At 43.5% G+C, this 24,628-nt stretch overlaps 1 protein-coding gene across 1 annotated transcript; it reads left to right on the top strand.

Moving 5' to 3' along the window:
* The first annotated feature begins 2,361 nt into the window (after positions 1 to 2,361).
* On the top strand, positions 2,362 to 23,699 carry LOC132389019 (NACHT, LRR and PYD domains-containing protein 3-like). Its single transcript, XM_059961436.1, has 7 exons — positions 2,362 to 2,398; positions 4,392 to 4,556; positions 10,983 to 11,048; positions 17,410 to 17,776; positions 18,855 to 18,941; positions 19,097 to 19,267; positions 23,525 to 23,699. Exons 1-7 carry the CDS (start codon positions 2,362 to 2,364, stop codon positions 23,697 to 23,699), a joined length of 1,068 nt encoding a protein of 355 aa, XP_059817419.1.
* The last annotated feature ends 929 nt before the right edge of the window (positions 23,700 to 24,628 follow it).

Below are 24,628 nucleotides of genomic sequence, written 5' to 3' on the forward strand. Positions count from 1 at the left end.
TGTTATAGACGAGAATTTAAAAGTCAATAGGGTGGTCAAAATTGTTTCACTGGGACTCTCTCTGGTGTCCAGGAAATAGTAATGAATAACGCAAGAAAAATTAATAATAATTTCTCCTTGTCCAAGGGAGCGTACTGTGAGGCAATGAGGCTCAAGTGCTTAACAATACAGAACTAATATTGAGCAGCGAATAACTAGAAGGTCCATTTGCTATAAATTCAAGAGCTTTTCGTTTTCGTTTCTCGAAAGATCACTATCAACGCCCCGATAATCACTTTTGCTACCATTTCAGAACACTGGGTGTAGTACCTCCCCCATTATAGGGATGAGCAAGGATGAGATCTGAGCAAAATTGCGCAATTAAGCGTTTAATATATCACGCAACATCTTGGACAATCCCAGTTCTGATACTGGGTCTTCCACAGTGTCTTTTAGTCAGATAGAATCTGACGTACGAGTTTGCAGTACTTTATGAGAGGAAGGCAGGGATATGGCATTGTGGTGAAAAAAATCAGCAATGATTGAATGATGGAGCAGACTCGATGGACTGAATCGCTTTATTCTGCTCTGATATCTTATCGTGAATGAATGTTGAGTCCTTCGTATCCCGTATCAGGATTGGTGACGTGTGAGGGACTATTACAGATTTTCTCACTGAGATCCTTTTATTTGTCATCAGCGTTTAAATTTCAGTGAGATTCGCTTTTGAAACATTGAGCAGAAATATTTTGTTCTCCTTTGTATTGCTAATGCACTTTAAAAAGAAAGGAACATGGAATAGTACTGTCGGCCCACAAAGTTGTGCCGACCATCAAACCCTGCCTCCCATATAACCCCCACCTTAAATTCCTCCATATACCTGTCCAGCAGTCTCTTAAACTTCACTAGTGTGTCTGCCTCCGCCATTGACTCAGGCAGTGCATTCCACGCACCAACCACTCTCTGAGTAAAAGACCTGCCTCTAATATCCCCCTTGAACTTCCCTCCCCTTACCTTAAAGCCATGTCCTCTTGTACTGAGCAGTGGTGTCCTGGGGAAGAGGCGCTGGCTATCCAATCTATCTATTCCTCTTAATATTATTTATCTCTCTGGTTAAAGTTAAACCTGTGGTGAGAGATTTATTGGAAGAAAATCCCAGAACTGGAAGCAAACCACGACTGAAAACCAGGAAAGAGCGACAAGTGAACCAGCCCGAGGACTGAGAGCAACGACTGGAGAGAACCCTTCTGACTGAGGGTTTCCATTGATTCAGTCAGGAGAGAATTTGGTGAGTCTCATTTACTCAAACACTGGTCCTTTAGGCATTACAAATAAAGATAGGGAATCGTTGGAATGAGACTGGATATGCCTAGAAGTGCCAGTTATGCCTCTGTCAGACCCAGCCGCTATCTCTCCTGCTCTGGTGGTCTGTTGTTAACAGCGGGCTCTTCAAAGCCATTCACAATCCCTCACAGTGTTTGCTCATTTCAAGGTCTTGCATCTTCTGAAGCAGCTTTTGGTCAATTCTAATGATTCAACACTGGTCCGTTAGATAATACCAATCTGTAAAATGGAAGGTACGAAATAGGTGGAATGGACTGAATGTGCCCAGAAGTACCTGTCATTCCTGTGCGTGACCCAGCACCAATCACTCCAGGTCTGGTAATTTGCTTTCAGAAGCCCAGCTCTTTAAACTCACTCACATTCTCTCAGTGTTTGCTCATTTGAAGGTCTTGCATCAGCTGAAGTAGCTTTTGGTCAGTTCTGATGTTTCCTTGTTTCGTTATAATCATCTTAAAATGAGTTGACAATTTCCTCCCTTTCTAAGAAGCCGCAAGTGCGTCTGCTGCAGTGATTGTAGAAATGCCGAATTATTATGAACTGCAGCAACACGTCATTGGTTCTTCTGGCTATTGCAATCTGCAATGATCTACTTACCCTCGAATGTATCGTCGCGTAGGCCTCTGCTGAGAACAGACCTTCTTAAAAGCAAAATGTCCCAACACTGCATTTTATTCAGTTCTCAGTAGCAAAGCGGAACCAATAATTTTCATTTACATACCTTGGCCTCATCAAGTACTTTTCTGCTATTACATTTTCAGAACCTGTGAAAGTGACATTAAGCAGAGGTAGAAATTCAAAGTTATTTTCCTATGGATGCTGTGCAAGGGCCTTCAGCAAAGCCTTTGACAAGGTGTCACAGGGCAGCTTGACTCGGTGATTAGGTCCCATGCTGTCAAGAAACAGCAAGTTGGATGTTTTCAAAATTAGCTTCAAGGTAGCAAGCAAAGAGTGCTGGTTGAAGGTTGAATGGAGGTGAGTAATTAGTGGTGTCCCGCAAGGCTACAAGTTGGGACCTTTGATATTCGGTATTTTATAGCAATGATTTGGATGCGGTTGCACAAGGCTTACATGACTGGTAAGTTCGAAGAATGCACAACATTAGTAGTTGCTGTTCACAGAGAAGATTATCGTTGCTATAGCGGATCTAAATGGACAGTGGGTGGTAAAGAGATTACTAAACCAACCCGAGTAGCAACGGATACATGCAGATGTTGGAGATTATGTGGAGGAAACAGCCAGCGGAAGTGGATGAGGCAGGCGCATTCGCATAATTCAAAAAGCAGCTGGGATGTGTAGATGGAGTGAAAAGGCCAGAAGGGAAATGGGCCCAGGACAAGAAATTGTGACCAGCTCGATGGGCACTGTGGTTGGCATTGTCTCGTTGGGCTGAACACTCTGAATTTGAACTCTATTGCTCTGTGAGTCTGTCAGTAGATGCGCCAGGTATCAGCGGACAGACATACAGACATGGTGTGGAAGTTATTATTAAGCGGGAATGTTTGGTCTCCAAGCCTGCTGCTTCTCTGATGCAGGGGATGGAAATGCTGTCATATCTGCAAAGTAACACTGCTCTCTCTGAATCACTGTCTGATTTGTTCTGTAATTTAGAACATCACGAGCAGGTGGAGCTGTCCTGCACCAGGACCAAAGTGTAAACAAGACGACGACGCTCAACAATCGTCAGTCAGAATCAGAATGGACAAAGGTATGATCACAAGGATCTTTGAATTAAACTTGTGTCGCGTTTGTACACAGTAGTTCAGGAGAAGAAACTGACACAGATGTTAACAGAGCATAGAAACTTTTCATCGAGCAGTGTCATTTATCCCACTGGTAAAGCCACCTTCAGTAATTGATCAAACTAACAGTTCTATCGCGTTTCCAAATGACTCTGTCACCTATAAAAATATGATTATACTCAGATCTGTGGTTCCAGGTGGAATAAAAAAAATGTTACAGCCTAGAAACGGGTCCTTCTGCCCATCTAATTCATGCTGATCTAAATGTCTGAGCTTGCCCCGTTTTCCTGCAGCTTTTCCAAAATTTCCTTTGTAAAATTATTCCTTCCTTTTTCCTTCCCGCATGCTCTCAATTTTGCAATTTTATTTGTGTTTGCGGCGTCCTCTGGATGTAGGTAATTTATACCCACCAGCCACCACGTGGAAAAATGCCCCTTTGGTCCCTTTTAAATCTCTGCCCTCAAGTCTCAGACTCCCCTATCCCCGGGAAAAAGACTGTGACCATCTACCCGATCTGCACCCCTGATTACTCTATGTGTGTGAGTAAGGTCACCCTTCAAGTTCCCATGCTCCAGGGAAAACAGTCCCAGTCGAAACATATTACACAAAGAACAGCACCCTAGTCCAGTACCGTAGTGGTCATTCTTCACAACACACTTACCAGTTTAATCAGCTCCATCCTACAGATTAGCAACTGCAACTACATGCAAAGCTCTCTAAGCGAGACTTTGCCAATGACTTGCATAGTTGTTACATGACGATCATCAGGTGGGGTATAAGAAGGGAACCAGGGGAGCGGTCAGCATAGATCGCAAGGTAATGTTCAGCCTGTGACGCAGGATACCGGACGCTGTGCGTTTCAAGGGAATGGTCAGTCTGTGACCAAAGGGACAAAGCGATTATCGTCTGACAAAGCGATTGGGGAATGTGTGATCCAGCAGACTGGACCATGTGTAAACCTGTAGCTGGTCTGTGTCTTCTGGACAGCAAGTGACTCGGGGAGATTTTAGCTTGTGGAAGATAATCCCGGTGATATTTCCCAGTATCACCGGAAACTGTTGCATTAAGATCCCGTGGTCATCCGTGTGTTCAACTGCTGTGAATTCAGTGATCAGTATTTCTGTGTCTACCCTGTTATTTCACTGGGAGTGAATGTGTCCGGTCACCGGCTTATTGGGATGGTCACCTGGCAGGACGTACGGTTCACACACGCAGCGCAGTTCCACTCCAGATCTGGTCAGCCTGAGTCTCGGCTCCATTGCAGTCTGAATCAGTTTTGCTCATCTCTAAATCATACTCGTATAACCTGCAATTCATCACTTATTTCAGTTGGAGAATTGAAACGAGCAGCGATAAGACTGAAGAGGACTTTACCAGGCGGATCATCGAGGGAAGGTGATCGGGACACCAGAAGCAAGGTAACAAAGCCGGGTCAGATTGAGAGCAATGCCCGAATGGCCGCAGAGGAGGAGGAGCAAATTCAGCCCAGAGACAGTGACGTCAGAGACACTGATCAGGACCCTGGAACCAGCACAAGTGAGGCGACTGTCTGTCGGCTTGGAAGCAAATTAAACATGGAATTGTCAAGTCCCCAACAAGGAGCGGGTGAGTGGAATATGACGGTGATGGGTTCTCAGAATGTGGCAGGGAGGAGGGTAAAGTTGAAGCCTTTTTGGACAGTTGGTCAGATGGGAGGGGGAAAGTGTGGGTGTGGTACATGTGGTGTAGCGGCAGATGTTACCCCACTGCAGGAAATGTACTACCTGCTCTGAGGATTTCCAAGATGTGTATTGGAGGAAACGCAGCTGTCCAGATGAGGAGAGTATTTCCAGGATGTGAATCAAGGGAAATGTATTCGCCAGGATGGAGAGAGTATCTCTGGGAAGTGAATATCACCGACAGTCCCGACTTTGATTGCCCATCCAATATTGAAATAGGTGATGGACTGGTTTGCATTAAATGTGGTCCTTCTATTAACCTAATCCCTAGGACATTGTTGGTTCGGTTTTAAGGCCAGTGTTGGAGATGGGGAATTAATCCATTTTTAAGTCTGCGAGCAGGTTCAAGACATGTTTTTTTTTGTTGAGTTGGGTGAGATCAATGGAGCCGAGCGATATCTGAGCTCAAGCCTACATTTTCCTTTTTATATACACAGAGTCAGAGTTTACAATCTCTGACCTCCTGGCAGAGGGGGAGGAATATCGACTGTACCAACTGACAAAGTTCTACAGGGACAGACTCAAACAGGCTATTGAAGAAAAGGTTGAAAGGCTTGGCTGGATGTTGACAAAGGAGGGACATTTCAGTAGAGAAGAGAATGAGGTGAGTGTAGTGTGTGTATTGTCACAGAACTGTATAGTGTATGGTGACCAAAATTAATCTCCTTCACGTTCTATGAGTTCTACATGTGAATGGAGACTTTGATCTCTGACTTGTCTCCAGCAGATCTGTTTTCAGCTGTTAAGGTGGTGAGCACTGGGAACTACAGGTTCAGTGTCACCTTTTCCTCTCACACCTGCTGTATTTATCAGTGTGATATAAGAACAGTGTCTGCGTATCTGGACTTCCAACAGGCATTCAGTCTGAACCTATTTTCAAATCTTGTCTGAACCGTCGGGCAGATTCATCTCATCTCATTAGTCCAAGATGAATATTAAACTGTCAGATTGAAAATTGGGACAACCGGCTTCACTGCCGTACTTGACGGAGGGAAAACTGCTAACCACATCCGGTCTTGACTCCATGAGTTCCCAAACAATGTGTGGCTGACTTGTTATCTGCCTTGAAACAGGCGTTTTGGTCCATCTATTCCATGCCGGTCTACTTAAACTACCTATTCCCATTGACCTGCACAGGGCCATGGCGCTCTATACCCTTATCATTCATGGATCTATACAGACTTTTCTTAACCGCTTGTACTACTTGCGCTGCTAGCTAGTTTCACACACTTAGCACCCTCTGAGTGAACAATTTTCACCTTTTTACCCCTTGAACATTTCACCATTCACCCTTTACTGATAACCTATTGTTGTAGTACCTCGTTACCTCGGTACAAAATTCCTGCTTGCACTTATCCTATCTATACCCCATGTAATTGTGTACACTTCTATTAAATCTCCGCTCAATCTTTCATGTTCCAATGAATGAAGTCCTGACCCGTTCACTCTTTTCTTATAACTAAGGTCTTCCAGTCCTGGCAACATCCTTGTAATGTTTTTTCTGTACTCTTTCAAACTTATTTCCAATTGTCCCGTAGATAGTTGAGCGAAACTGCACATAATATTCAAATTAGGCCTCACCAACGTCTTACACACCATCGTATCCCATCTACTGTACACGATATTCTCATTTCTGAAGGTCAATGTTCAAAGAAAATTTCTTTCAGAGCCTATCAACATTTGCCGCCACTTCCAATGGTTTATGGACCTGTATTCCCTGAACACTTTGTTCTTCCGGTCGCTGTGTAAGATCTACCCTGCTTGGTGCATCCGAAGTGCTACATCTTGCACCTGTCTGCATTAAATTGCATCGGTCCCTTTTAAACCCATTCTCCGGTTGGTCTAGATCTCACTGTAAGCTCTTGTAGTCTTCCTCTTTGTTCACTGCACCTTTCCAATGTTGGAGACATCAACAAATTTGCTGATGCTGTTAGACATAATTTCAACCAGATCATTGATATAGATGACAAACAACAACAGACACAGCTCCGATCCCCGTGACACTGCACGAGCTACAGGCGCCAATCAGAAATGCAACAGTCTGTAGTTACACTCCGGATTCTTCAAAAAAGTTATTGTCTATCCAGTTTACTACATTATCTAGGATGCTGAGCAACTGAATCTCCTTGACCAACCTACTATACTGGACCTTGTCAAATACCGTGCTAAAGTCCATGTAGACAATATCCACAACCTTCCCTTCATCGACTTTCCTGGAAACTTACTCGAAGTTCTCTAAGATTCGTTAGACGTGAAATATCACGCACAAAGCTGATTATCTCATGTCCACAAAAATCAATAGTTTGATCTAAATGGGAAAAAAAGCACAAAAGATAAAATAGATCTGCTGAATAGCTGATATCTCATGATCCCAAAAAATCAACAGGCTGTCCTGAACGGGAAGGGAAAAAACGAAAAAGAAATCTGCTAACTTGCTGAATGTCGAAGTAATGAGAGACAGGGACACACCGTTTCAGGTCACTGTACTTGGAGCTCACAAACAGTGATTGTCTTATCCTCGATCTGACCTACTCAGCCATGAGTGGTATTAAAAAAATCAAGTGCGTTACACCCGTGAGCGACTCTGTTCTCATTGGCGCTAAATGTAACTATTTAGACAGGCTTTATCCAAAGGCAAGAGAAGTAATCTGTAAATATGTATACTCATCTATAAATTCATCATTTGAAGACTACTGCTTTACTGGTAAACCTTTAAATCTCCTTCAAAACTGTAACTCAGACATGGTAGCAGTGAAACGGAGGGATTATTTTACACTGCAGTGGACCATCAGGGAATTATGCTGATTTATTCCATATTTATTGTCCATTATTCATGTTATGAGAACCTTTCCAGTTCCTTACTTGTAACTCTTCTTGGAGATCAATCATTCTAACCCAGGACGTCATTGCTCTTATTTCTCAGAGTAATGTCCTGAGCACATCCATCTTCAGTTACATCCTCGATTACCTTAATTCCATCATGGGTGTATGTTGCTTGAAGGCTATTCAACGTTTAACTCATAATTCTTCAGTTAATCGGGAAGCCCATGCCTACATTCAGGAAGTAATCACCATTTTACAGGATGAGTGCCAGGCTGTAACCATCTCCATCATGAGACGGCCACACTGATATTCCTTAATGTTCTGTTGTTTTTACACATCATAAGACCATAACGCATAAGAACACAAATAGGCTATTAGGCCAATCGATTCTGTTCCGCCATTAGATCATGTGTGATTTACTATCCCTCTCAACTCCATTCTCGGGCCTTCTCCCAGTGAACTTTGCTGACCTGATGAATCAAGAAGGTACCAACCTCTGTTTTAAATATACCCAGTGACCTGTTCTCCGCAGCTGTCAGTGACAGGTGCATCCAGGATCCATTCCCATCAAAATCTGGTTTAATATCACAGCTTCTGTTAGTTTTGATTCCTCTCTGGACTTTCCACAATGCCATCACATATTTTCTCTCATCAGGAAACTAAAACCGCTCACAATATGCAAGTGTGGTCTAGCTAGTGCTTGTTCTTATATTCTACTCCTCTCGTAATTAATGCTAACATTTGTTTTTGCCTTTCCTACACCGACGCAAACTGCACGGAATCCTGCGCTAAGTCTCCTGAGACTCTTTACAACTCTAAAAAAATAGTGTACGTCTTCATTATTTCTGCCAAAGTGTATACCCATGCACCTCCCTATACTATATTCCAATTGCCACTGATTTGTCCATTTTTTCATCGGCGTATGTCCTCCCGCGAAATCCCTGCTTCCTCAACGCTTGTTCCCACTCCCCATATCTTCGTAATGCGCGCAATCTGGGCCATAAAACCTTAAAATCATTGACAGAACGGAAAAAGAAAGTGTCCCAAAACCAACCCTGCAAAACACCTCTGGTCACCATCATCCAACAAGAAAAAAGTCCTATTTGTTCCCATTTTGTGCTTCCTGACAGTTGGATAAATTCTGTCTGGAGAATAACATGGATCCTCTATCCATGTTAGTGTATTTCTTGTCCTACGGTCGGCCCTTGTCTTGTTAAACGGCGTCATGTGGGGCGCCTAGTCAAAGGTCCTCGGCAAGTCCAAGTGAACAAGTTGCACTGACTCCGTTGTCGACCCAGCATGCTATTCTCTCAAAAAGTTCCAACAGTTCCGTCAGGCAAGATTCCATTCCATGGATTTTGGTCTTTTGTATCATGTGCGTCCAAATACCCCGAAAACTTATCATCCATTATCGACTGCTGGCATCTTCCCAAACGCTGATCAGACTAACTGGCCTCTAATTTAAAATGGTCGGTCCTCTGGAACCATTTCAAAGTCTAGTGATATCTTGAGCGATCATTACTAAATCTCCACAATCCTTATCGAACTCCTGTTTCAGAAGCAATCGGGTGCGATTGGTCTGGACTTATCTATCTTCAGAACATTCAGCTTCCCGAGCCCCTTCTCAGTAATAACTACAAATACACTCACTTCTGCCGCTTGACATTCTGAAGTAAGTGGCACGTTCTAGTGTTTTTTTTTACAGTGAAGACTGACGCAAAATACGTACTAATAAATTCCGCCATTTCCTTGTCCACTGACATGCCTCTCTACTGTCATTTTCCAGTACCCCAATATCCACTTTCCTCTATTTCCCTCTTCATATATCATACGAACCTTTTGTTAAGCTATTTTACGTTATTCGCTTTCGTACCTTCATATTTCATATTTTCTCTAATTACAGAATTTTCATTGCCTTCTGTTGGTTTGTAAACATACAAGCCCTCCAGCTTTCTACTATATTTTGTAATATTCTGTACCCTCTCCTTTGCTTTTGTGATGCTTTGACTACCTCGTCAGCTACGGTTGATCATCCTCCCTTTAGAATAATTCTACATGTTTGTGATCATTTGTCCTGCGCCTTCTGAATTGGCTCCGAGAAAAATCGGCCATCCCTGCTCTGCTCTTGACCCCGTTAGTGTCATTTTCTAATTTACTTTTTTGCCCAGCTCCTCTCTCATACCTCTGCACTTCCTTTATTCCACTGAAATACTGATACATCTAACTTTCCCTTCTCCCTCTCAAACTGCAGTGCGAGTTCCTTTATTTTATGATCACTGCCTTTTAACGGTTTATTTACCTTAAGCTTCCTGAGGAAATCCTGTGCAATACACAACACAGAACTAGATCCGCCTTTCCTTTAGCGGGCTCAATCATAAGCTTCTCTCAAAAGCCATCTCATAGGCATTCTACAATTTCCCTGACTCAGGATTCAGCACCGACCTGATTTTTCAAAGCTACCTGCATATTCAAATTCCCCCAGGATAATTTTATCATTCACATTCTTACATGCCCCTTCTCTCTCCCGTTGCAATTTGTAGCTTACATCCTGGCTACTGTAAACAGGCCTGTATATAATTTCCATCAGGGTCATTTTGCCTATACAGTTTCTTAACATCTATATCGTCCAATCCGATATCACCTCTTTCTCAGGACGTTTCATTTTTAATGACAACGGAGTCAACCCAATACTTTCACCTACCTGCCTGTCCTTCGATTCAATATTTATACTTGGATTTAAGCACCCAAATATGATCTTCTTTCAGCCACGATTCAGTGATGCCCACCATCCAGTTTTTGCTCCCTTGCTTTTTGCTTTCCCCTATTTTCCGCTCATATTGTCACATCTTATTGATGTAATGTTGCACATTGATGAACAAGTAAATTAATCAAGTTACAGGATGTCACTAAATCTTTATGTTTACGCACTATTGATTTAGAATTTCCTTCAGGTACTGTTTCTCTGTTAATGACTGAACCCAGAGAGGATGAGGCAGCAGCGCAGTGACTGCATCTGTACGGAAGCTACTGGGACGATGAACAGATATTTTCCTGCACATTCCCCATGTTTTTCTGTCTGCTCCACGATAGATTCTTTGTTTCCCTCTTATAGAAAGTCACTGAGCTGACAGAGAAGGGAAACCGGACAGAGAGTTCCAGACTCTTCCTCAGTTTGGTGATGGGCAAAGGCTCCCGGGCCCGGAGGGCGATGTGGGTATCCTTTGTGAAGTGGAGGACTGAGTTACCGAAGTTGGACAGAATACTGAGGGAAATACAGGAGCTCGGTATGTTAAAAACACGCACTGAACACAAGGGCACATTGGAATTAGCAGTTTTAATTATTTTAGTTCTGTTTTCATGGACGTTTTTATTTGAACAGGTCCCGATCCACAGGAATACATGACCATCGCCCAAGGGTTATCTCAATTACCCCCTCAACTGAACGGTGAGTGATGAACTGCAGAGTTCAAACCAGATCTCAGTGAAGTGCCTTGGCAGAACCTGGAAATCAAAATTCACCATTAATCACTGATCTCTTTTCAGGTTTCAATTCAGAGAATCTCTCGTTGCAGCCTGAATATTCTGCAATGTATTTTTCTACTAATCCAGCTGTTGGTTCTGCTGGAGCCTTGAATCCAGGTCCTCCCCCTCTGGGACTGCCCACACACCCCAGGCAGGTTCCTGATACACTGTATGACCCAGTCCAGGTGACTTTCCTATCTTCAGACCTTTCAGATACGGAACCACCTTCTCCTTCGTAATAGCAGCTGCACTCAAATCTGTTCATTGATGCCCTTTACATTTTGTAATTCTGCTAGTGACTTCCACAGATGTCTGACATTTCCTTTTCACCCATTACTACATCTACAACGTCATTTTTCAGTAGTCCAATGTAGACCCTCTCACTACTTTTACTCTTAAAAATATTTTGGCTTCCTCTTTTTTTATTATTGACCATACCCCCGCATTTACTGCACATTTCATGTGTATATCTAGGGGAATCTAGATCATAATTGCCTCCGACATGACTCACGCAATAAATTCCAGGCATCCACTACCACGTGAAAAAAAACTACCCATGTGCTGTAAATTTACCCCATCTCACCCTAACCAAATGCACTCAGGTACTAGACACCAGTCATATGTGATAACAAAACAACAGCAAAATTCAGACTACCCAAACTCTTATCTCTCTGTTTTATACACATCTGTCAGATCTCTAGTCTAACTCCAGAATAAACAAACCCAATTTATCAAACTTCTACTTGTAACACATGCCACCGAATCCAGGCAACACCCTGATGAACCTGTTCTGCACCCTCTCCAATCCTTGAAAGAGCTGGACAATCAGAAGTGAATACAATACTCCAGATGCTCCCTAAAACCATAAGATCCAGGAGCAGAATTAAGCCATTCGGCTCAGTGAGTTTGCTGTTCAATTCCTCTCTGCCCCATTATCACAGTAAATGTTGACACTCTTCCTAATCAGGAACATATCAACCTGCATTTTAAATATACTCAACTGCTTGTTTTCCTCAGCTGTCCATGACATTAATTTCTCAGATTCACCACCCACCAGCGAAAGAAATTTCTCCCAGTGTGGGTCCCCGCCAGGCAGGATGGGTACCAGTGTTCCCAAGCATGATAATTTTCTGTATGAGCCTCCCATGTGGGATCTTGTCAAACACCCAACTAATATCCAAGCAGACAATATCCATGTGTAACTTCATCCATCACCTTTGTCCCCTCCTGGAAGAATTCAATTCCTGGAAGAAGTCGCTGCTGATCCCTAACCCATCACAAACATTCCCCCTTTCATATTACCATGGGGCAGAAGATATAAAAGGCTGAAGGTATGTACCACCAGCCTCAAGGACAGCTTTACTTCTGCTTTTTAAGACTACTAAATGGTCACCTACTATGTTATTATTGGCTTCTTAATAATAAGACAAATTTTATATATAAAATTGTAACATCGTGCATCTCGGAACTAATTACCGCTCACTTAGATGCCCACAAAAGACATACAGAAGAGTGGTAAGAATACAGCTTGGGTATGAACGGATTTAAGGAACAACTGATAAAAGATTATGTAATTCTATAGCAAGACCTGGGAAAGCAGAAAACTTTCAATATTATATAGCCTATCAAAAAGCATTTGATTCTGTCCCTCGCCTGTTTAAGATAATTTCCTAATATATGTAAGATGCACGCAATCTTTGTGATTTTTTTTATTTTCAATTTTTTTATTAATTTAAAAAATATAAGGATAGATACAAATCAGAGAAGTTATATCAAATGCATATTTCAATAAAAGTACTAATAAAGAAAGGAACATACACTGTCAAAATCATGTATAGTATAATATTAAGTGAATATAAAAAAAGAACCGTAGCTCCACTTAATAATTCATAAAAAAAGGCACAAATTTCTATTATTGAGAAAGAAAAAATAAACCACTAAACTAACCAAAAACAAACAACAAAAAAAAGAGAATTGGGCAGTTCATTTTGAGGATATAATTACCAAAGAAAGAAAAAATCTTTCTGGTGAAATCTGAAATTTCGCAGAGAAGAAAAAAAGTTACCTAAAAAAGTACAAAAAAAAAATTAGAGCATATGGAAATATTGAATGAAAGGTCGCCAGGTTTGCTCAAAGTTAATAGATGCATCAAGCGTCCGACTTCTAAATTACTCCAAGCTTAAACATGACATAATGGCGGAAAGCCAGAAAAAAATCAGAGTGGATCGATTGGGAACAAAATATCTCTCCTGGCCAATAAAGTTGAAAAAGATATCATACGTTGAGAGGAAGCAGGAACATTTCTTGCTTCCTTTGGAGTTATCCCAAAGATTGCCGCAAGTGAATTAGGTTGTAGGTCCAAGCATAAGATTTTTGCTAACGTTCAAAAAACTTTGTTCTCTCTAGTCATATCCACCTTTACTGTTTTTTTTTAAACTATCAATTCTGGATGAGGTCTTTTTAACATGGAAAATTAACGGAATAAAAACTTTTTTAGATTTGTTTTTAAAGAATTGTTTAATGTCTTTTTCGCAGCTATTAGATGAATATGATATATCTAATGCACAATTTTTTAGATATTGACAAGTTAGGAAATTTTTACACGATTTGTTACCGAATTATCTATTTGTTCATTTACCAAATATGATAGATGCTATTTTTCAGCTTAAACCACTTCAGAAAGTATCGATGGTTATTATATATAGACAACCTTGTATTCGCTCTGGAAAATGCCACCTTTTATTTTGATGACAGTGGTTGTTCCTTTGTGGTTGTTAATAGGGCGATTATTGTATGCCAATGTTTCATTAGATATTGTAGAAATTTATATATTATAAATTATATTATAATTTATTATAATATAATTAATATTATGATAATATTATATTAACAAATTATGTCTAATGATAAGGTTAAATGTGCTTGGGAAATGGAACTGCAGGAGTAATTTTCAGCTGATCAATGGAATAAAATTTCTCATTTAGTTAGCAATTCATCTCTCTGCTCCCGTCACTCCTTGATTCAGTTCAAGGTAGTGCACAAGACGCATATGTCAAAAGATAATCTAGCGCATATTTTTTTTCTAATATAAATCGGACCTGTGATAAATGCAACGTGAGGTGGCTACTTTAACTACCTTAAAGTTTTGGTCTTCTATAAAGTTAAATAATTTTTGGACAGATGTCTTTGTGAAATTTCTACAACATCTGATGAAGCATTGGCGTCCAATAATCACCCTATTAACAACCACAAAGGAACAATTACTGTTATCAGAATACAAACGGTTTGTATTTTGTAAATGGAGGCATTTTCCAGAGCAAATACAAGGCCCAGTATGGTTTTGTCTAGTTTTAAATCCGCTTTCTAATTTACCGAAACGGACAAAAATCACTGCATCAAATCAGAAAAACAAAATAAACGAATGATACCTTGACACAGCTTCACGGGGATGATTGGAAATTAGCTGTTCTTGCATCAGTAAAGTAAAAACAGTTAATTCAAATAATGGAACTAATTTCTAAAGAAACCATATATAGCATATATAGCTATGCATGTCTGTGGGATTCTATGAAATAAAATTAAATAAGTTGTGTAGAAATAGAAATAAAAAAAGAGTTTAGTGAGTCACTATCGATGGGTTCAATGTCCATTCAGAAACTGGATCTCAGAGGAGAAGTTTTTCCTGAATCGTTGAGTGTGCGCTTTACTCAGATCCTGTACAGTACTCCCCATGAACCAGACGGTTCATGGGGAGTTAAACCTGTAGAAGTTAAACCTGTAGAAATATTCGAGTGATGTTGGAAACTCCTGATGAAATATAGCCACTGTTGTGCCTTCTCAGTAGCTGCATCGATATATTAGGTCCAGGTTAGATACTCGGAGATAGTGATAGCCAGGAATTTGTAATTGCTCACTCTTTCCACATCAGATCCCTCTATGAGGACTGGTGTGTTGTGTTCCCTCATCTTGCCTTCTCTGAAATCCATAATTAGCTCTAAGGATATATTTTAATCAACGCAAGGAGGATTCAGCACGCCATACAGGCATAAGCATTCCTGATAAAGGGTACACATCACTGAACGGAAATGAAAGCATAACCCATAAAAATAAAGACACTATCATAAGAGAGGATGTTAACCAATGGAAGAGTGTCCTGGATTGCGTATCTAGTCAGCTGGGACGCAACATCCATGGTCGACTCTGATAGGCGGAAGCAGCATAATACAGTGCCCCACACTCCACCTGCCAGACTGATCAGTAGCAGTTACCAAAACTTCACCACCCTCTCCACACACACGATGTACACCAGTGAGACGCTTAAGGAATCACGGAGATTCCTTTCCATCTTTCCTCCGCTCGTCCATCACTGAGACTGAAAACTAAACCCATTTTCATTCTTGTTGTTCCAATGGGTTATCAATCCGAAACTTCACTGTGATTCTCTCCACAGTTGCTGCCCGACTTGAGTACTTCCCGCATATTCTGTTACTGTTTTGATGCAAGAGCAGTGGACACCTGTGACTCCCCAATGTGTAGATTTGCCAAAATGCAGTATCCTGCTCTCCATATTTCCACACCAGATCAACATTAACATTGCCTGTTAATGATGCAAACAATGCTTTAAGTATAGTGAAATCTATAACGGGAGTGCAGAAAGGATTGGAATAGAATATCAGGGGAATGCTCACCTTCACAAGTAATTAGTGTCAGAATATGAGGATTGGATATTTTCTGGGACTTTCATCACTGTCAACTCTGGTATCTGTGAACAGAATCTTAAATTGTCCTAATATCCATGGAAGTATGAATTTAATTCATGTAATCTCAAACACTGAATGTTGAAATGCAGTTATAAAGTTCTTTGTCAGTAGAGTTATTTAATTTTTTGACAACGTTCTTTGTTTCCATGGAAGATGTTCAACAGAAACACAAGGAGACTCTGCGGGCACAAACTGAAACACTGAGAGTGAACACGATCCTGATGAGGGAGAAGGTGAAGGTTTTCCAGCTGGATGATCGATACGTTGAGCTCACGGTCATTTCTACTGTTCGAGATCGGACACTGGTGGAACATGAGTTCCTGGCAAGAGGCAGACAGCATGAAGAACTGAGAGAGAGACATCTCCGCAGAAAGCTGGAAAAAATCCGGACTGATCAGTTGTTCCAGAGCAGCTCTTCCCGGAGTAAATCCAAATCTGGGATTTCGGCAGCAGTGGCCGGAGTCCCGGGGGTCGGGAAAACAACAATGGTACAAAAGATTGTTTACGACTGGGCCAAGGGGAAAATATACCAACAATTCCAGTTTGTCTTCAGTTTCAAATTCCGGGATTTAAATTTCATTAACTGCAGACTAAACCTGAGGGAACTGATTCTTGATCAGTATCCTTACTTTGGGAATATCCTGAGAGAGGTCTGGAAGAGCCCAGAGGGATTGCTATTTATATTCGATAGTTTGGATGAATTCAATGACAAAATTGTTTTTACTGACAGTGGGACAGACATAGAACCTCCGTCCACATGCACAGATCCTGAATTCAAGTGCAAGGTGTCTGACATTGTGTACAGTTTAATCCAGGGCAAGCTGCTCCCAGGGTGTTCAGTGCTGGTGACCAGTCGTCCCTCTGCGTTACATTTATTGGAAAAGGCTGAGATCAGTGTGTGGGCTGAAATCTTGGGATTTGTTGGTGAGAAACGGAAGGAATATTTCATCAGGTATTTTGAAGATCAGACTGTGGCAGCTGCTGTTTTCAAACACGTGACGGAGAACGAGATCTTGTATACGATGAGCTGCAACCCCTCCTACTGTTGGATCCTCGCTCTGGCACTGGGCCCCTTCTTCACACAAAGAGTCAGGGACCCGCAGCGAGTTCCCAAGACCATCACCGAACTGTACACCTACTATATTTACAACATCCTGAAAAACCCTGGCCTTGAGATTGAGAACCCCCGTGATGTGTTACTCAAGATTGGTCAGATGGCCTTCAGAGGAGTGTCTGAGAAGAAGATTGTGTTTGCAGATGAAGATTTGATCAAGTACAATCTGCAGCCTTCCCAGTTCCTGTCCAGGTTCCTGATGGAGCATTTGGAGAGAGAGGATTCTGCCCGGGGCATAGTGTACACATTCCCACACCTCACTATCCAAGAGTTCGTAGCTGCTGTCGCACAATTCCTGAATCCACATCCCGGGGATATCCAGAAATTGCTCACTGAAGCCCAGAACACGACAGATAGGCGATTTGAGGTATTTCTCCGTTTTGTTGCTGGTCTCTCCTCCCCAATGACAGCTCGGGGCCTGGAGGAGATTTTGGGTCCATTTCCAAATGAAACAACCTGCCGGGTGATTGACTGGGTGAAGGAGGAGGTTAAACGCCAGAGTGGAAACACAGAGAGTGAAGCTGGTAAAAGGAGCCTCCTGAACACATTGCACTACCTGTTTGAGTCTCAGAATCGTGGACTGGCTCAGGCCGTACTGGGATCTGTGGAATCACTTTCATTCCGTGAAATGACACTGACCCCAATTGACTGTGCGGTCCTGTCGCATGTCATCGGACTCTGTGATACAATAAAACACCTCGTCCTGGAGAAATGCCACATTCAGTGTGAAGGATTCCAGCGGCTGGGACCCGGGCTGCACAAGTGCCTGGACGTGAGGTAGCTTGATTTATCTCTCACTCTGAACTGTGAATTTGTTCCATTGTGTTGTTTCAATGTAAAGGGATTTGAGAAAAATTGTAGTAAATCAGATTGTGAAGAATTGTGACAAATGATCTGGGGATCGGTCAGTAATTCCCCAAGGACGGGAGGGTTCTGTGGTTCTTTGTGAAGGGATTTTGGATACTTCAGCAGATCAGTGAACAACGCCCATTGGGTTAATGGTAGTAAATCACAGGAATGGCCGTGTTTCTCACTGCCTGTGACACGTCTATTGACAATGTTCCTTCTCACTGTTACTGACACCCAGACCGACACTGACTGCAGAAGTTGGGTCAGAGATTCACACCCCCTTCCCGGTGAGAGACAAGAGACCGTCAGCAGACTGTCTCAGTGAGAAGGAAAGAAATATCATTGTGAGATTGTCCTTCCCAGCCCTTCCCCGTGTGTGACTATGACCATCAGTCCACCTGTGTGACTGTGCTCACTACCAGATACCCAGACCCCATGTGCGCATCTCCTCTCCTGATTGTGGGCCACAGTTCAGACCCACCCCTCCCTTGCAATCTATTTCTGGATCATCCCATCTTATTGGATTATCTTTTCCCTTCGGTATACTCGTGTGCGTCTTCTCATCCGCATTCCCTTCCTCCTGTGGGATCTCTCACCCACAGCTTCTTCCTCCTGCAGGATCTGTCTTCCTATCCCATTTCCTGAGGTGGGATCTCTTCCACTGTCTTCCATCGACATGGCCTCATTCACAAATCTTCCTCACTCTGACAGTTTCTCCCATCGTTCATCCCTGCACTTTCCGACCCTTTCACATCAGGTACACTTTTTTAGCCATCGGGGAATGAGACAGAATATGTGGGGTTTACAGGGTCACACCGATAGACTAAATTGCTGACATTCGGTGAATACGATGGAGCTGGGCAGTGAGTGATATTGACAGTGATGGGAACTCCGATCAGTGATTGACTGAAGGGTTTACTGTTTCCTGAACTATCCGAGTGAGAGAAATTCCGTCAGACACACGGTTTGAATCACTTTGTTCATCAATCTGTCTGTTTGTGTTTAGACTTCGGGAGAATGACGTGGGAGATTCAGGAGTGAAACTGGTGTCTGCGGTTCTGAGGAACCCGGAGTGTAAAATAAACAAATTGGAGTAAGTACCAGACTGTGGGAGTTTGTGTTTACAGTCAGTGGGTGTCTGACACTGAACATTAATGTGATCAGTAATTATCTTACTAATAAACATTGGGGATTTGTACCGTCTCCTGTCTCTCTGTGTCCTTCACCCTCACTCTCTCTCATCTCCAGGCTGAGGGGAGTCGGTCTCACATATTCTGGTGCCGAGGATCTCGCCTCCGCTCTCAGTACAAACCCATTACTGACAGAGCTGTACCTGGGTGGTAATAAACTGGGAGATTCAGGAGTGAAACTGGTGTCTGCGGCTCTTAGGAACCCGGAGTGTAAAATACAGAAACTGGGGTAAGTACCAGACTGTGGGAGGTTGTGTTTACAGTCACTGGATGTCTGACACTGAACACTAACGTGATCAGTAGAAAGAAAGAAACAGAGAAAATATACAGCACAATATAGGCCCTTCGGTCCACAAAGCTGTGCCGAACATGTCCATACATTAGAACTACCTAGGCTTTACCCATAGCCCACTATTTTCTGAGCTCTGTCTATCTATCGAGGAGTTAAAAACCCTATCGGTTCCGCCTCCTCTGACGTTGATGACAGCCTATTCCACACCCTCACTACTCTCTGCGTAAAAGGAAAACTTACCCCCGACATCTCCTCTGTAGTTGCTTCCAAGCACCTTAAAAATATGTCCTCTTGTGCTAGCCATTTCAGCCCTGGGGAAAACCCTCTGACTATCCACATGATCAATGCCTCTCATTACGTTGTACGCCTCTCTGAAGTCACCTCTCATACTCCGTCACCCCAAGAGAAAAGGCCGGGTTTACTCAACCTATTTTCCTAAGGCATTTTTCCCAATCCAGGCAACAACCTTGTAAATCTCCTCTCCTGTATGGCTTCCACGTACTTCTTATAGTGAGGCGACCAGAACTGAGCACAGTACTCCAAGTAGGGTCTGACCAACGTCCTATATTGCTGCCACATTTCCTCTTGGCTCCTAAATTCAATTCCACGATTGATGAAGGCCAATACACCATACGCCTTCTTAACCACAGAGTCAACCTGCATAGCAACTTTGAGTGTCCTATAGTCTCTGACTCCAAGATCCCTTTGATCCTTCACTCTGCCAAGAGTCTTACCATTAATACTATATTCTGCCATTATATTTGACAAACCAAAGTGAAGCACCTCACACTTAACTGGGTTGAACTCCATCTGCCACTTCACAGCCCAGTTTTGCATTCTATCAATGTCCCCCTGTAACCTCTGACAGCCGTCCACACTATCCACAACAACCCCAACCTTTGTGTCATCAAGAAATTTGCTAACCCATCCCTCCACTTCTTTATCCAAGTCATTTATAAAAATCACAAAGACTAGGGGTCCCAGAACAGATCCCTGAGGCACAATTCTGGAACCGGCATCCATACAGAATATGACCCGTCTACAACAACAATTTGCCTTCTGCGGGCAAGCCAGTTCTGGATCCACAAAGCAATCTCCCCTTGGATCCCATGTCTCGTAATTTTCTCAATAAGCCTCGCATGGGGTACCTTATCAAATGCCTTGCTGAAATCCATATACACTACATCTACTGCTCTTCCTTCATCAATGTGGTAAGTCACATCCTGAAAAAATTCAATCAGGCTCGTAAGGCACGACCTGCCTTTGACAAAGCCAAGCTGACTATTCCTAATGATATTTTGCCTCTCCAGATGTTCATAAATCCTACCCCTCAGGATCTTCTCCATCAAATTACCAACCACTGAAGTAAGCCTTACTAGCTTATTATATCCTGGGCGATCCCTGCTCCCTTTCTTGAAAAAAGGGAACAACATCCACAACCCTCCAATCCTCCGTAACCTCTCCCGTCCTCACTCATGATGCAAAGATCATAGCCAGAGGCTCAGCAATCTCCTCCCCTGCTTCCCACAGTAGCCTGGGGTACGTCCCGCCATCTCCCGGTGACTTATCCAACTTGATGTTTTCCAAAAGCTCCAGCACATCCTCTTTCTTAATATTTACATTCTCCAGCTTTGCAGTCCACTGCAAGTCATCCCTACAATCACCAAGATCTTTTCAGTCACGAATACTGAAATGAATGATTAATTAAATACCTCCTCTATTTCCTCCGGTTCCATGCACACTTTTCCATTGTCACACTTGGTTGGTCCTATCCTCTCACATCTTATCCTCTTTCTCTTCACATACTTGCAGAATGCTTTGGGGTTTTCCTTAATGCTGTCCGCCAAGGCCTTCTCATGGCCACTTCTAGCTCTCCTGATTTCATTCTTAAGCTCCTTCCTGCCAGTCTTATAATCTTCCAGATTCATATCATTACTTCGTTTTTTTTAACCTTTCGTAAGCTCTTCATTTCTTCCTGACTGGATTTACAACAGTCTTTGTGCACCACTGATCTTGTACCCGACCATCCTTTCCATGTCTCATTGGAATGTACCTACTCAGAACCCCACGCAAATATCCCCTGAACATTTTCTACATTTCTTCAGTCCGTTTTCCTGAGAACATCTGTTTCCAATTTATGCTGACAAGTTCCAGCCTGATAGCCTCATAGTTCTCCTTACTGCAGTTAAAGGTTTCCCTAACTTGCCTGTACCTATCCCTCTCTAATGCTATGATAAAAGAGATAGAATTGTGATCACTATCTCCAAAATGCTGTCCCACTGAGAGACCTGACACCTGGCCAAGTCCATCTCGCAGTTCCAGATCAAGTACAGCCTCCCCTCTTGTAGGTTTATCTACATATTGTGTCAAGAAACCTTCCTGAACACACCTAGCAAACTCCACCCCATCTGAACCCCTCACTCTAGGGAGATGCCAATCAATAATTGGGAAATTAAAAACTCACACTTCACCAACCCTGTTATTATTACTCCTTTCCAGAATCTGTCTCCCTATCTGCTCCTTTATGTCCCTGTTACTGTTGGGTGGTCTGTACAAAACACCCAGTAGAGCTATCGACCCCTTCCTGTTCCTAACTTCCACCCACAGAGACTCCATAGATAACCGCTCCATGACTTGTTCCTTTTCTGCAGCCGTGACACCATTTCTGATCAACAGTGTCACAACCCCACTTCTTTTGCCTCCTTCCCTTTCCTTCCTGAAACATCTAAAACATGCCACTTGAAGTTATCATTCCTGCCCTTGCACCATCCTAGTCTCTGTAATGGCCACAACATCATATCTCCAAGTGCTGATCCATTCTCCTAGGCTCATATGCTCGTAATACTCCTCACATTAAAATAGACACATCTCAAACCATCGGACTGAGCGCGTCCCTTCTCTATCACCTGCCTATCCTCTTTTACGCACTGTCTCCAAATGTTCTCTATTTCTGAGCCAACCTACCTTTCCTCCATCACATCACTTCGCCCCCACCCAGCACGTCTAGTTTAAATTCTCCCCAGTCGCCTCAGCAAACATCCCCGCCAAATATTGGTCGCCCTGGGATTCAAGTGCAACCCGTCCTTTTTGTGCAGTTCACACCTGCTCCAAAAGATCTCCCAATGATCCAGAATTCTGAATCCCTGCCTCCTGCTCCAATCCCTCAGCCACGCGTTTATCCTCAACCTCATCCTATTCCTATTCTCATTGCCACGTGTCACAGGCAGTAATCCCGAGATTACCACCTTTGTGGTACTGCCTCTCAACTTACTTCTGTACTCTTTCAGGACCTCTTCCATTTTCCTGCCTGTCATTGGTACCAATATGTACCATGATCTCTGGCTGTTCTCCCTCCCACTGTAGGACATCTGAAACATCCCGTACCCTGGCACCTAGAAGGCAGACTGCCATCTGCGTTTCTTTCCTGCATTCAAAGAATCTCCTTTCTGACCCCCAAACTATAGAGCCCCCTATCACTACTGCCTTCCTCTTCCTTTCCCTACCCTTCTGAGCCACAGGGCCAGACACTGTGCCAGAGGGACGGGGACTGTCGCTTCCTCACCCCCGTAGGCCACCCGCCTCCAGCAGTACCCGAACAAGAGTACTTATTGTCAAGGAGTACAGCCACTGGGGTATTCACTAGTAACTGCTTCTTGACCTTCCTTCTCCTGACTGTGACCCATTTCTTCAGTCTCCCGTGGCCCCGGTGTGACCACCTGCCTGTAACTCCTCTCTATCACCTTCTCGCTCTCCCTGACCAGACGAAGGTCATCGAGCTGCATCTCCAGTTCCCTAACTCGGTCTCTAAGGAGCTGCAGCTCGACACACCGGGTGCAGATGTTGCCGTCCGGGAGGCTGGGAGTCTCCAGGATCTCCCACATCTGACACCGAGCACAGAAAACCAGCCTCACACACATACCCTCTGTCTGTACTGTAAACAGATAACCAACCTCGCCTCGACCCTTTATCTCCGAAGCCCCGTTGAGCCAAAGCCTTCCTACCCTGTCTCCCGTTCCTCTGACGCTCGCTCTGTAAATCTGTCTTCCTTTTAAACTCTTCTCGCTGTTCTCACTGGCCGACTTGCGCAGTCGTGCTGAAGAAAATAATCAATAATTGTGTTACTGATGAACACTGGGGATTTGTACCGTCTCCTGTCTCTCTGTGTCCTTCACCCTCACTCTCTCTCATCTGCAGGCTGGACAATGTCGGTCTCACAGATTCTGGTGCCGAGGCTCTCGCCTCCGCTCTCAGTACAAACCCATCTCTGACGGAGCTGGACCTGAGTTATAATAAACTGGGAGATTCAGGAGTGAAACTGGTGTCTGCGGCTCTGAGGAACCCGGCGTGTAAAATACAGGAACTGTGGTAAGTACCAGACGGTGGGAGATTGTGTTTACAGTCACGGGGTGTCTGACACTGAACATTAATGTGATCAGTAATTGTGTTACTGATAAACACTGGGGATTTGTAGTGGCTCCTGTCTCTCTGTGTCCTTCACCCTCAATCTGTCTCATCTCCAGGCTGATGAATGTCGGTCTCACAGATTCTGGTGCCGAGGATCTCGCCTCCGCTCTCAGAACAAACCGATCACTGACGTGGCTGATGCTGGAATCAAACTCGCTGACAGACCGATCTGTCCCTGCTCTCCGCCGCCTCATACTGACCCTCCCGAGTCTGGAGTGGATCTGGTGAGTGTTTGTTAATGTTCAATGTGATAAAATATCCGCGGATCCGCGGGTTTTCTGGTGATATTTGTCTGTGAGTGTTCTTGAAACATTAACCCCGGTCCCCTGTTACTGACACTGTCGTGTCATCTGTTTCAGGCTTGTGGAGAATCTTTTCAGTGAGACCGGGAGGAAGGAACTAAGATCTCTGCAGGAACTCAGACCCGAACTGAGAGTGGATCTGTGAACATCTGAATGTGTGAACATCCCCGTCCGGGGGTTGGGGACTATCTGGCCGATTCCCCGCCCTCCCCTTTAACTAAACCTTCCGCTTTAACTGCCCTTTCCACTTTAACTCCGCGCTCACATTTAATGGCCACGCGCCCGGGGAAATTCCCAACGGTTTCAGCCCGGGGAAATTCCCAATCGGCTCCAGTCTTGAGCTCATTGACATCGGAAGCGTTCTCGTAGTGACGTATTTCCGCCTGTTGTCCAGTGGCGCAGCTTCCTCCGAATATGTGGATTTGAGTCTTCCCACGTGACCGTGATCTCAATCAAATGCCATTCTTTCACATTCATTCACACCATCCGCACTCCCAATGACACCACCCCTTCCCATTCACTCCAACTATCC

Source organism: Hypanus sabinus, unplaced genomic scaffold (assembly GCF_030144855.1).
Source record: "Hypanus sabinus isolate sHypSab1 unplaced genomic scaffold, sHypSab1.hap1 scaffold_460, whole genome shotgun sequence".
Taxonomy (NCBI): Eukaryota; Metazoa; Chordata; class Chondrichthyes; order Myliobatiformes; family Dasyatidae; genus Hypanus; species Hypanus sabinus.

Bases quoted from the DNA above. Each gene is read 5' to 3' on its own strand.
- LOC132389019 (XM_059961436.1), top strand. From the start codon at position 2,362: ATGATTTGGATGCGGTTGCACAAGGCTTACATGACTG. The intron at 4,557-10,982 runs GTGACGTCAGAG...TTATTTGAACAG, and splicing joins GCAAATTCAGCCCAGAGACA to GTCCCGATCCACAGGAATAC. The intron at 18,942-19,096 runs GTAAGTACCAGA...TCTCATCTCCAG, and splicing joins TGTAAAATAAACAAATTGGA to GCTGAGGGGAGTCGGTCTCA.